At 46.1% G+C, this 14,586-nt stretch overlaps 1 protein-coding gene across 1 annotated transcript in view; it reads right to left on the reverse strand.

Annotated features, from left to right (window-relative positions):
- LOC119956232 (cadherin-23-like) overlaps positions 1–14,586 on the reverse strand; it is a 306,203-nt gene that overhangs the window by 104,178 nt on the left and 187,439 nt on the right. Inside the window, exons 7-8 of the mRNA XM_038783267.1 lie at positions 10,358–10,552; positions 7,734–7,862 (exon numbers count right to left, since the gene is read on the reverse strand). Of these exons, the coding sequence (XP_038639195.1) occupies positions 7,734–7,862; positions 10,358–10,552 (324 nt within the window). The remainder of the gene's footprint in view (positions 1–7,733; positions 7,863–10,357; positions 10,553–14,586) is intronic.

Genomic DNA, 14,586 nt, shown 5'->3' on the forward strand with positions numbered 1-14,586 from the left:
TTTCGACTCTGCAACACAAGAGGGGGCCTTGTGCTGCCATCTCCAGTTTTTGCTGATTTCCTAGTTTGTCATCTAGGGATCTGGAGGTTAACCTAGTTTGGTTACTGGCAACCAGACCCACAGTGCAGAAGCAGCACTCTTGCCTCCTCCAATCGTTTCTCATTGAATTCTACCACCCTAACGCTCAATTCCCATTTCCCTCACATGCTCAAGTAAAACTTGGCAACATTATAGACTGCACATTCAGTGAGTGATGCAATACAGCAGACAGCCTATCGGCCCATCGTCTATGCGTGCTTACTTTGAAAGAGCTGTATAAATTGGCCCCATACCCCTTGCTCTTTCTCCATAGCCCAGCGAATTTGTTTCGAGTATCGATCCAATATCTTTTTTTAAAATAAATTTAGAGTACCCAATTATTTTTTCCAATTAAGGGGCAATTTAGAGTGGCCAATCCACCTACCCTGCAAATCTTTGGGTTGTGGGGCTGAAACCCACGCAGACACGGGAGAATGCGCAAACTCCACACGGACAGTGACCCAGAGCCGGGATTGAACCTGGGACCTCGGCACCGTGAGGCAGCAATGCTAACCACTGCACCACCGTGCTGCCCTTCCAATATCTTTTTAAAAGCTACTGTCGAAAATGCTGCCACCACTCTTCTGGGCGTACTAGATCAGTGCGCCCTGTGTAAAAGAAAATGTTATCTTCCGTCTGGGTCTTTAGACAATTTCAGTTTTGTACACCTATGTTTAATCCCCCTTAACCACCTCTGCTCCAAGGAGAACAATCCCAGCTTCTCCAGTCTCTCCAAATATGGCACGATGGCACAGTGGTTAGCACCGCTGCCTCGCAGTGCCGGGGATCCGGGTTCGATTCAAACTGTGATTGCGTGGAGTACGCACATTCTCCCAGTGTCTGTGTTCCCTCCCAAAGTCCAACGGTGTGCAGGTTAGCTGGATTGGCCATGCTAAATTGCCCTTTAGTGTCCAAACGTTAAAATGGGGTAACGGAGCTATGGTGGGGGTGTGGGCCTAGATAAGGTGTTCTTTCAGAGGTTGGTGATGTAGGCCCAATGGCCGCAATGGCCTCCTTCTGCACTGTAGCGGTTCTATGAGTCTATGAACTATCACCTTTGGTACTGTGCTAATAAATCTCCTCTGTACCCTCAAAAAGCTTGACATACTTTCTAAACAGTGGTGCCCAGAATTAGCCACAATACTCCAGCTGGGATCTAACCATTTGTTATAAAATGCTTTGTGTAAATTCATTCTATGGTCATTGGTTGGCGCCGGTGTACTGAACTTCAAAATGCAGACGTCAGAATTGATCTGTGCCCTTGTTGAGAGTTAAATCGCACGTGAATTTTGGACTCGTATTGAAAACGGCCAGCTCAGGATCGTCAGTAAATTCTGCCCCATAAGAATTGGGTGAATTAGTGTTTAAATCCTCTCCAGAGACAGGAGCGGGTAATCCAGTGATACTTGGGAGGGAAAGGAATTTTAGGATGTGTGCGAGAACATGAACATTATATGGATACAGCTGCAAAGTGCTTTTAGCAATGGGGTGTGCGAGAGAAATCTGGTAGATGAAATGTTTTGTAAATGGAAGGCCAGATTGTGAATTAACTTCGGCCTTAGCATGAGCCTTACATGAAAAAGATTTTGCTATAGATGGTTGGGGGCTACAGTTCTTGGAGAAATCCCAAAACTCCTTCAGTCATGAATGATCATCCTCCAGCTTTGGAGGAGAGTATGATTAGCTCTACCTTTCCGAAACATTTGAATACACTTCAAAGCAAAAATCACAAAGAATTCAGAGAGCTTTCATAGAATCCCTACAGTCCAGGCCATTCGGCCCATTGAGTGTGCACCAATCCTCTGAATGAAAACCCTACCTAGGCTCAATCCCCCATCGAACATCTGGCCAAAGTCATCCCCACACCCCCACTACTTGCCTTCAAACAACCGCGCAACCTCAAACAGACCATTGTGTGCAGCAAACTACCTAGCCTTCAGGGGAACAGCCACCACGACACCACATAACCCTGCCATGGCAACCTCTGCAAGACGTGCCAGATCATCGACATAGATACCACCATTACACATGAGAATACCACCCACCATGTACATGGTACATACTCGTGTGACTCGCCCAAGATTGTCTACCTCATACGCTGCAGGAAAGGATGCCCCGAGGTGTGGTACATTGGCGAGACCATGCAGACGCTACGACAATGGATGAACGGACATCGTTTGACAATTACCAGGCAGGAATGTTCCCTTCCAGTCGGGGAACACCTCAGCAGTCACGGGCATTCAGCCTCTGATTTCCGGGTAAGCGCTCTCCAAGGCGGCCTTCTGGACGCACGACAACGCAGAATCGGCGAGCAGAAACTGATAGCCAAGTTCCGCACGCATCAGTACAGCCTCAACCGGGACCTTGGATTCATATCTCATTACATTTAACTACATTCAACCCCCCCCCCCCAGGCCTGGGCTTGCAAGATCCTACCAACTGTCCTGGCTTGAGACAATTCACACCTCTTTAACCTGTGATTATCCTGCTCTCCAGTCGCACCGTCTGGACCTGTAAAGACTTGATTACCTGCAAAGACTCGCAATCAAAGTATTATCTTGCATCATTGCCTTTGACTATATATGTTGTGTTGGACTGTAACCTGGTGCTGTAGGAATTCTTTCTCGTTAAATTTGGGCTGTCTTCAGCTAAAAGCATACCCTGTGATGTTTTATTGACACCCTGGGCATGGAGATGCATGGAGATAATTTTTTCAAATTCGCCACCACCACAAAAAATTGTCATGAACGAGCTTAGAACAAGATTGGACGACAGGCTTCTGGAGCATTCAGATAGATTGGGTTAGAAATCGGGCAGAGTGGGTCGCATGTCACTCTACATCAACAGCCCTACACGGAGACTATTAACCCCGTAGCAATTACTTGTGGTGGGGCCTCACAAAAGGACACGACAGCATCCAAAATGGATAAAGAGGAACTTCGAAGGTTAATTGGGCAGCCGAATTGGTTAGCTAGACAAACAAAACTAGGCGCCAGTTTTAATGTTTTAGAGTCAAGCACGAAAGTGAATCAGCCCAAGTTGAAGAAATTGTTACAGCAAACAAAACATTAGCAAAATTAAAACGGGAGAATTGTGTTTTGAAATTCCCATCTTGAGGCGATGTTAGACAACTGAAAAAGCTTGTTTATAGTGACGCATCTTATGCTAATTTCTGTGATGGCTTTTCAAGTGCAGGAAGATTTATAATTTTTCTCCTGGGAGAGAAAGATAAATGTTGCTCACTTGGCAGGGGAACCTAACAAGACAAAGGACTGGTAAAAGTACATGGCAGCAGAGATACTTGTGGAGGCAATAGGTATGACATGTTTTATATCCAGCACCCAGACTGAAATTTGAAATGGAACAGGATATTTGGGAGCAGGACCTAAATGAGTGTCACATAGACCATAAGCCTCTATGGGACAATATCCACTCTACAAAATGCATCAATGAAAAGAGAATACGGATTGCCATAGCGAGCCTAGAACAGATGCTAGTGAACAGGGAGATTGACAAGATCAAGGAACAGATAGGAGGGAAAAGAGGGGAATAGGATCCATTCATTGCAGGAAAACAAATACATACCGTTGTGTTGTAGTATACTGTAATTTACACCAAAATTAAAGAATATATTTATTTAAGGGGGAATCCATTAGGAAAGAGTTAATGTTCCTTCATGCTCAAGTTAGAATGGGGATTTAATTGTTTAAAAGATTGAACTCATTGTTTAAAAGAATGCATCATATAAAGGGGATGCAGGTAGCACTGGTAAGCTGTTGGAGAGGGGCTAGTTTAGCATACTGGGCTAAATCGCTGGCTTTTAAAGCAGACCAAGGCAGGCCAGCAGCACGGGGTCGTGGGAGTGCTGCTCCTAGGGCCTTGTTCCAGCAGTTGGCACTCTCTAGGAGACTTGAATTTGCCCACAATCAATGGCTTCAGCTTGTGTGTTCCCGTGGCATTGCTGGCAAACAGGATGGTGAGCCTGTTCTTGGCTTGCTTGTACCCCAGAGTCTTGTGGGCATCATCCTTGACAGCTAGGGTCTTGTCAGGCAGCATCTTCCAGTAGAGCCCTGACTCATCTGCATTGTAGAGTTGCTCTGGGGTCAGCTCCTCTTGCACCATGTAGTTCTTGAGGATGTCGGGAAAGGCTGCTGCGGCTCCTGAGTCGGCGGATCTCTGTTCACCACTGATGGTAACTGCACCTATCCCATGTCTTATCTGGAACCGATGGAGCCAACCCTTGCTGGCTACGAAATTGCTGTCCTCTGGGTGGAGCTGGTGATGGAACTTCTCAGCCTGAGTCCTGATGATAGGTCCAGATAGGCGGGTGCCACCAGACTGTTCCTGGACAAACCAGGTGAACACAGCCTTCTCCAAGTTAATGTCACTAGCGTTCCTTGCCTTTTTCCTGGTAAGCCCTTCACTCTGAGAAACTGTCCCAACATATGTTCTTAAATTGGGCTCATCTTTCACCCACCCACGGAGGGTTGACTCTGGTACACCAGTCTCTCTGGATAAGTTTGCCTTCGTTTCCCCGTTTCGAAGCCGGTCTATCAAATGTATCTTTTGCTTCACTGTGTAAGACTTGCGCTTAAACATTTTGAACGACAGTAACTGAACTCGAAGATACCTGCACTGGAAAAGGTATCCCTTTTATGGCTGGGTAATCGGGCTAATCGGTCGCGGCCACTCATCGCGGCTAATCGTTCTACAGTAATCATCGCGGCTAATCGTTCTAATCATCGCGGGTAATCATCGCTGCTAATCGGTCTAATCATCGCGGCTAATCATCGCGGCTAAAAAAGGTGCTGTTTCAAAAAGAGTTTAAAATGAGTCAAGTAAGTTGGGGTCCATAAGCCCCCCCCCCCCCCCCCCCCCCCCGCCGTATATCGCGAACCGCGGTATTGCGGAGCGCGGTATAATGGGGGATGTATTCTGCATTTAAACAGAATGGTTTATCCCCAGTTAGTAATTACTTATTCTGCCCGAATGTGCATGGGTTGGATTTTAATCTTGCAAAGACTCATACAACAAACCTTCTGTTCCATTAACATGACATTTGAAGAATATGGTTGATTGGGCTTCAGCGATACATGAGCACTTTATCTTTACTATTCATTCTAATTATCTTTAAATATTTAAGTACAGGGATTAAGGCGCGGTTGAGCTAGGTGGTGTACAAAAATCAAGACTGTGATGAGGGTATTAACTGAAACACCTCGGGAAGATGTTCTCGGAGCCAAGTGTCATTGAAGATTGGGTGAACATATTTAAATCTGTAACGAAGGAGAATACCTCTTCGTACCATGGGATTAAAGCTGCCACTTGCACCTCCCCTTGGAATTTCACAGCGTGTGAAACGGAGGCTGAATGTATGAGCTGAAATCCATCATTTTGACGTACATTGCAATCAAGTCACTTTAACAGAGTAGACAATTCTTAGCTAAAATTGTCTGAAATAAGGCTTTTTCAAACAAAATTTAGAGTAGCCAATTAAGGGGCAATTTAGCGCGGCCAATCCACCCACCCTTTGTGGTGGGGTGAGACCCACGCAGACATGGGGAGAATGTGCAAACTCCACACGGGCAGTGACCCGGGGCCGGGATTGAACCCGGTTCCTCGAGGCAGCAGTGCTAACCACTGCGCCACCGTGCCGCCCATTACAGAAATAAGGCTTAAACAGAAAATTCAAACAAACACCCAAACACAACCATCAGAAGCACTATTAACAACATCCCCATCTCTTCATCTTCCCCCATTTGGTAAAATGCATTCACCATGATCAACAAGGTGAGATTTTTATGGAAACCAATCATGTTTCTCAGAAGTCACTAATTATTTGCCGCATAGGCCAGAATGTTCCGGCTATTTCTGCCGTCAGGATCTCCTGCTCCTGCTGACAGTGAACCCCCAGCGGCAAGGGGTGCGTTCAACGGGAAACCCTCTCGACAGCAGGGACCGTAAAATCCCTCCACTGGCCGATAGCGAGCTTCCTGCTACACCGCAATACAGGATGCGGTGGGCATGGAAAATCCCGCCCTTTATCACTTCAAAGCGCAGTAACTGCTGCTTTGTAAGAAAACACAGCAGTCACTCTACACACCAGTAAGATTCCAACAACAGTCTCAGGGTCCTCCCTGCCATTTCCCTTTTTAATAGTTAACCTGTAGTATCTGCTGCATATTTAATTATTGTTTATTATTATTAATAATTTTCACAGCTTTTCACAGTAACTTCACTGAAGCCTACTCGTGACAATAAGCGATTTTCATTTCATTTTTTTCATTTCATAATGGGTTTGTGTTTAAACTTACAAACCCGGCGACTGTAATTATTGGGCAGGGTGGCCAAAGACTCCAGGTGTTTTTCTCAGAAATATTTATTAATTTCAATTGTGTTGCGACTCCAGGTCAAGTGGGGCAGGAATTGACTGCGTACTAACCCAGGGGATCGTAACAACAGTGACAAAAGTACATGGTTGGCTCATCTCGTTATAGTGGCATCGTCTGTCGGAGCAACATTCATCCAGACAGCAAGAAACTCTTGGTTATTCCTTGGTCACTATTTGAGGTTAACATAGAACATAGAACAGTACAGCACAGAACAGGCCCTTCGGCCCTCGATGTTGTGCCGAGCAATGATCACCCTACTTAAACCCACGTAACCCGTAACCCAACAATCCCCCCATTAACCTTACACTACAGGCAATTTAGCATGGCCAATCCACCTAACCCGCACATCTTTGGACTGTGGGAGGAAACCGGAGCACCCGGAGGAAACCCACGCACACACGGGGAGGACGTGCAGACTCCACACAGACAGTGACCCAGCCGGGAACCGAACCTGGGACCCTGGAGCTGTGAAGCATTGATGCTAACCACCATGCCACCGTGAAAAACATGTTCAGGGATGTATCACTGGCCAGGCCGGCATTTATTGCCCATCCCCCAATTACCCTCGGCATGGTCCAAACTGCTTCTGCACAGTTGCTACTGTGAATCTTGCCGATAGCACATACTGCGGGCAGTGTAATGGAGGGAGTGAATGCTTAAGGCAGTGGACGGAATACCGAACAGGCACACTGCTTTGCCCTGGATGGTGTCAAACTCCTTGCATCATGCATAACGTCTCCAACCATGTAACGGTTTAAGATTGATGCTTCAAGGATTAGCCTGGATTAGGTTTTCAATTCCGGCAGTCGGACTCAAAACTGTTCCCTTAGCGTGGAGGTGGGAATCTATCAATCAAGTCAATCGGGATTCGAGCGACCGAGACAAGAAAAGTCATTGCAAAACCTTGAACAACAATGAATAAATCACCAATTAGCTGCTCCGTTTCTATTGCTGTGAAAGGTATTAGAATTGTCAACGTCAAAAAAAATTACATCTAAAATTCTCCCTTGCTGCACCTCACGTTCAATTGGGGATTTTATAAAAACAAGGGTCTTGCGTCAGTCAGCATGGTCAGGAGACTCTGCTACTTCATGGATAATCCTCGGGTGTGGCAGTGCTGCCACCATCAGCAGATGGTCAGAATTGCAGCGTGACACGTTTACATAGGCAGGCGGCCATGCCAGGAATAATCCACATTCACCATGAGTTTCTAGACAGTCAAATGCAATCGTGGAGGCATACAAAAAACAAACTCCTACTCACCGGAGGGGAGTTTTCATAAATGTTTGTGCTGTAGGGTAGATTTACAAATATCGGGTCCATGTCCTGGATGTCAGTTATAGTGACTGCGAGGTTCGCAAGTGTGGAGAGAGGATGGTCTTTGTCCTGGTCCTGAAATTTAAAAAAGCATCAATTTGCAAGTAACCAAAATAATTTCCATATAATGTTGTTTCTTAATGCTCCAATGGTCCAATTTATTTTGCAAATACCAATGAATTACTTGCATTTATACAACACACAATTGTCTCTCAAATGTCCGTAATAAATTACCTTCCAGGTGCAGTGAACTGTCAGGTTTGGGATACAGCAGCACAGTAAGATCCCAAAACAGAAACTAGATAAATGCCAAATTCATCCTTTTGGTTGGGATATTTAGCGGCAGGAACTTGGCTTTTAAAACTACCTGGTACATTGATCATTGCCGTTTCAAATGCAGAGAGAGAGATTATAAAATGACCATCAACTTTTACTCTAGGTAAAGTAATGAAATTGCTTCTTGTAGCGTCCGGTTTTGCATGGATACCATTCTTTAGTTCAGCTTTTATGCCATTTCCCAGCTTCCTTCCATCGCAGTTTGGTTGGATGTTAATGTTCACTAGGATGGGACTGGAAATGCATTTCAAGCAACTGTTAAGCCGAGTCAATGGTCTACACGAAGTGTTCCAGTTTAACTCAAGTCATTGGCATCAGAAGTCAGAGGACAAATTAAAATCTACCAGTGGCTGGAGTCGAACATGACAAAAAGTAAAATGGCTGGGATTATATGGGGTCAGTCATCACAGCGAAATAACAACACTGCAGCAAAGTGGCCCAGGAATCACCAGCAGCTCTGTTATCGATCTCACTTCCATCATAAAATCTGCGGATTTAGGACTCACTTGTGAAAGATAAGTTGGACTGACAATGAGCATTGTGCTGAGACGAGTGAGGAAGCACTGCACTGCCAGAGGAACCGACTTTCGGATGTGACATTAAACAAATGTTAGAAAAACAAAACGTAGTTTTAATATTTGCCTTGATGAACATTAGAAATAAGATTTAGTTTTAAGTGGGTTTAATTTAATGTTTGTGCGCCTGGAAGGTTAAAACCTCCAGTTAGGTACATGCTGGATGTATGTGTCTGTCTGTGTGTGTCTGTCTGTGTGTGTCTGTCTGTGTGGTTTGATCAGCTCCACCCGTGTTTCTCTTGTGCGGAGAGGGGGCTACAGCGTGAAAAGTAAACACATTTTCAGAAGCTTAAAGTCATTGCTTAGGAACCAGGGGCACTTTTGAGGTAGGAAGGCTTTTTGAGCTTTAAGCTGGATATGTTGCACTTGATGATAGGAAGCAGTGAACATCTCTCAGCTCTACCAGGAGATGGATAGGGCAAGGAGTCTGCAAAAGAACCAGATAAAGTCCAGACAACTAGGGAATTGGGACACCCAGGGATCTCCAAAGGCCAGGTAGACCCCCAGGTGCCATGTTTGTGTGGACCAGTGCTAAATGACACCTGGGTCCAGGCCTTTCTGGTGATGCTGTTAGTTCCCAGGCCCCAGGAGAATCTGGCGCAGGCTCATTTAAATGAGCAGAATGGCAAGATCCAATGACCTTGTTGTGTCACCAAGTCGGGCACGACGGGGCCTTGATTGTGCCAGTGGTGTCTGGGGCAATACTCGCCTCTCCATCAACACCTAAAAACAGGTTATTTGGGTGTTATCACATTGCTGGGAGCTCCTGGTTTCCTGTATTATAATGGTGACATTTCATTGGTTGCAAAGTGGTCTGGGACATCCTGAGGTCGTGTAGGAGTGCTAAATAAATGCGAATTTATCTTTCGGTCAGGAAGCTAGAGGACAAATACAGCCATTATAAATGAACGTCTCAAATGCATCGAGTCAAATAGAACCTTTTGTCTCCAGTGACAGAAGTCATTAGTGACTGCTAATTAAATTTTAAGTAAATGAATAATAGATGCCACTACCTGTGGGGTTATTTGTCATTACCTCCTGATTAATACGTTCACATTGGTAAAGAGTGCAAGCAAATCAGCTGCCAAGCCTTTCTGTTGCAAAGAGGGCAAATGCACACATTAAACTTAAAAGATTCTGATTAGTTTATGTAAAACTTTTCCTATTGATTTCCCCTGGACGCTTAGTGATTTACCATATTCTATACACCAGATGCTCCCTGCCTATCGCTCCTTACACTGAATCAATACAATAGCCATCAGCTATCAATCTCGCTCAATGCAAGCCTCTCTTTTAATCTCTACAATTTGCCACATCTCTCACATCTCCAATAGCCTCTTCTAAACCTTCAGATGTGTCTCTTGTGGTTCCGAAATCCGTTGTTCAATGCTCCTTTCTCGCTGACTCAGCTGTAGCTCAGTGGGGTAGCACTCCGGACTCCGAGTCACGTCCCTGAGGGTTCAAGTCCCACTCAGGAGAGTGCGGAGGGAGCGCTGCACTGTCGGTGTCGTTGGGCCTCAAGCTTGTTCGTCACTTGTACACACGGGAACTTGATCAGGGATTCAGCATGCGGGTGGGGGAATGGAATCAAGCCCCAGGCAGTGTACACGTCGCTCAAACAGTTCTCACACACAACTCTGAAAAATGCCATATTCCTACCGTTCCATTGACTTGGAGTTGATAGGCTCGGGTGGTCTCGTAATCCAGTGGCCTTTGAACAGTTACAACTCCCCTGGCACCATCGATGGAAAAGAAACGCGATGGAGGTTGGAAGGAATACAGCACGCTGCCCCCAGTGCCCTGGTCTCGATCTGTTGCATTCACAATGAAAATCGGCGTCCCTGTAGGGGTGTTCTGAAAAGAAACGTGCCAAAAATAAATGGGGAAAAGTGACCAAAAAAAACACATTCAAGGAAAGGTCACACGTGTTCTGTGCATTTTAAATTCCGTATCTTGACTACATTCAATTAAGATAAAGCAGAATCGCCTAAACAAACGATGGTGTTTCTCAATTCCTTCTCAAAGAACAGAAGAACACAAGGAAAAGGAGGTCATTGGGGTCTGCTTTGCCATTCCATAAGATCACAGCTAATCTTTTATCCCAACTCCACTTTCCTACCTTTCCACATTTTTCTCTATTCGCTGAACATTTATTGTACCACAGGAGATTTTTAAAAAAGAACCTTTTTATTGTCACAAGTAGGCTTCCGTTAACACTGCAATGAAGTTACTGTGAAAAGCCCCTAGTCGCCACACTCCGGCGCCTGTTCGGGTACACTGAGGGAGAATTCAGAATTCTCGGCTGGTACGGGAATTGAACTCGCGCTGTTGGCCTTGTTCTGCATCACAAACCAGCTGTCTAGCCCACTGAGCTAAGCCGGCTCTGAAAAAAAGCAGGAGAAGGTCATTCAGCTCCTCGGGTCTGTTCTACCTTTCAACTAGATCATGACTGATTCTTGTACCTCAACATAATTTTTCCCACGCAATCCCCTTATCCCTCGATATCTTTAATATCTAGAAATCTACCCATCAAAAGTCTACCCATCTCAGCCTCAACGGTGGGCATCACAGCTCTCAAAGGTAGAGGATTCCAAAGATTCATAACCCTGGGTGAACAATCAAATCGAGTGAACCTTCCTCCAACCCAATATAAAATATCATTTTTTGTTTGTTTTTAAAAATAAATTTAAAGTGCCTAATTCTAGCCCCGCCCCCCAATTAAGGGGCAATTTAGCGTGACCAAACCTAGCTTGCACATCTTTGGGTTGTGGGGGCGCAACCAACGCAAACACGGGGAGAACGTGCAAACTCCACACGGACAGTTACCCAGAGCCGGGTCCTCGGTGTCGTGAGGCAGCAGTGCTGAGCACTGCGCCACCGTGCCACCCTAAAAGTGTGAATGTGTAAGGTTGTGAAGACATTAGAGAGAGGGTGCAGAAAAGATTCCCGGTTCTAGGGATGAGGAACTTCAGGTACACTGACAGATTGGCGATGTTGGGACTGGAGAGGAGAGGCCAGATAGGAGATGTGACAGAGACGTTCAAAATCACGAGGGGCCTGGACAGAGTTGCGAGGGAGAAACGGCTCCCCATTGGTGAAATGATCGCAAACCAGAGGACATTAGTTTAAGGTGATTGGAAAAGAAACAGAGGTGGGAATCTTTTAGAAGCGGTGGGCTCTGATCTGGAACCCGCTACCTAAAGGGGTGGTGAAAACAAATTCTATAGAAACTCCCCAAGGGGAAGTGCATAAATACTCGAAAAGGTAAAAATTTGCTGGACTATGGGGAACGAGCCGGGGACTTGGACTGATCGGATAAGCTCTTTCAGGAGGCAGCACACAGTCCGATGAGTAACGTGATCCCCTTCAACACTGCCTCCTTATCTTAAATGATGCCTCCTCCATTCAGGTAAAGTTCATAGAATCAACAGTGCAGGAGGAGGCCATTCGGCCCATTGAGTCTGCACCAGCCCTTGGAAAGAGCATCCCTGAAAGCTGTCGGGTTGAGTCTGCAACAGGGAAGATCGGCAGGGGTTTGGAAACGTAAATGAGAATTCAGATTTTTCAGAATCTTGGGTAAAGGTCTGACCAGCTTCCACAGAACAATGGCAAGGTTTGAAATGGCAGTGTCACAGGCAATGATAGATGCTAAAATTTCAGAAGACAGATCTTTAGATCTTTCGAGTTGAAGAGCTGAATGTTGATTTTATTTAAAATGAACCCTCAACGATTTCATCCTAGTTACAGATCTGATCAGTAACTCTATATAACCACATAAATCATCCAGGATTCCATCAGGAATTTTTATTTGTGCTTCATTATTTATTCGAAGCTTACACACACGGTAACTTTTTTTTTAACCACTTTGAGTGGAAGAGTTTGGCACAACTCGATAAAATAAAAATCAGTCAAGGCACTAAACTGTGTCAGGAAGATGGAAGGCAGTACAATGATTCATTATGAATTTGAAGTACAAAGGGGCACAGAACTTGAAAGGGGGGGGGGAACAGGCCATTCAGCCCATTGAGCCTGATGCACCATTTAATACAAACGTGGCTGATCCATCCACTTTCATGCCCCCCCCACCCCACCTCCCACCACCACCTCCCACCCCACCTCCCCCCCACCTCCCCCCCCCCACCTCCCCCCCCCCACCTCACCTCCCCCCCACACACACACATCTCACTATCTTTTAATGTCATTAGTATTTAGAAATCTGTCAATCTCTGTCTAAACGTACTCAATGAGTGAGTTCCTCAGCTGGGTTGAGAATTCCAAAGATGCACAGGTTTCGGGAGTGAAAGAAATTCTCCCTATCTCGGCTCCAAGTGACTTCCCTATTATTTTGAAATTGTGTGTCCTGATTCTAGACACCCCAAATGAGGCAAACATCTTACCTGCATCCACCCCGTCTATTCCTTTCAGTGTGTTGTAGGTTCCAATGCGATCACCTTTCATTCATAGAATTACAGAATCCCTTCAGTGCAAGAGGTGGCCATTCGGCCCATCGAGAGAGCCCCAACCGTCCGAAAGCACACCCTCCCCAGGCCCACTCCCCCACCCTATCCCCATAACCCAGTAACCCCCACCCTATCCCCATAACCCAGTAACCCCCACCCTATCCCCATAACCCAGTAACCCCCACCCTATCCCCATAACTCAGTAACCCCCACCCTATCCCCATAACCCAGTAACCCCCACCCTATCCCCATAACCCAGTAACCCCCACCCTATCCCCATAACCCAGTAACCCCCACCCTATCCCCATAACCCAGTAACCCCCACTTAACTTTTTGGATACTGAGGGTCAATTTAGCATGGCCAATCCACCTAACCTGCACATCTTTGGACTGTGGGAGGAGACCGGAGCACCCGGAGGAAACCCACACTTACACGGGGAGAACGTACAGACTCCGCACAGATAGTGACCCAAGCCGGGAATCGAACCTGGGACCCTGCCGCTGTGAGGCAGCAGTGCTAACCACTGTGCCAATGCGCCGCCCCATTCTTCGAAACATGTACATCATGTCAACATGTGTACAATTTATACTTACTACTAAGACGCAACATGCACAATTTTGGGATGTAGAGTGGCAGAGCACACAGACCGCGCTAGTTTCCAATCTTCCCTGCACCTGACTTTACGGCTCCCTGCTAGGTTTTTTTATCGCTGCGATCTAAACTCCAGCTCCCCATCAAATCTCACGTACCCGCGCTCTGGGCTCAACTTTTATTGTCGGTGCCAGCCTTTTGACAAAGCCAGTTTGGATTTTCTCATTGCTGAGCTGTCTCTGGCCCACGAGTGAGTGAGCACTGATGAATATAGAAACCCCATCAGATGCCATCTTGTGTTCCAAATGAGGGCTTCAGTGTGCAGCCGCATGTGGACGGGGCTGGGAGATAAAACTGAGCTGGTGGGGATGAGCTGGAGATTAGGAGATGAAATTTAAGAGTTTAATAGAACAGAAGCTTATTAAAAAAAAAAATCCAATTTCTCAGATCGGGCAATCAATTTGAAAGGTCAGATGTAAGGAGAAAGGGAAAGAGGCTGCTGAATGCAGAGCGGAGAAACGAGACAGGCCTCAAAATGAGAGTCTGGAGAGTCAAGTCAAGATAAACCAAGCCGAGGAGAGGTTTACAGGAGAACGGACAGCTGCGTTAACACAAAAAGGTGAGAGGAAAGCAAAAAAAAAAAGGAGGCATTTAGGGAAGAAAAACAGAAAATTGAAAGCAAATGTACCTTGGCCACTTCAGACTATAATGAACACGGTGGGTTGGATTTTCCAGCTGTTCCCGCCGTGCGATCTGCCAGTCCCACCGTGACCCCCCCCCCCCACCCACCGTGGTGGATTCCCTGGCGGAACAGCCGGCGAACAACACAGAGGGCC

This window comes from Scyliorhinus canicula, chromosome 22, assembly GCF_902713615.1.
Source record: "Scyliorhinus canicula chromosome 22, sScyCan1.1, whole genome shotgun sequence".
Taxonomy (NCBI): domain Eukaryota; kingdom Metazoa; phylum Chordata; class Chondrichthyes; order Carcharhiniformes; family Scyliorhinidae; genus Scyliorhinus; species Scyliorhinus canicula.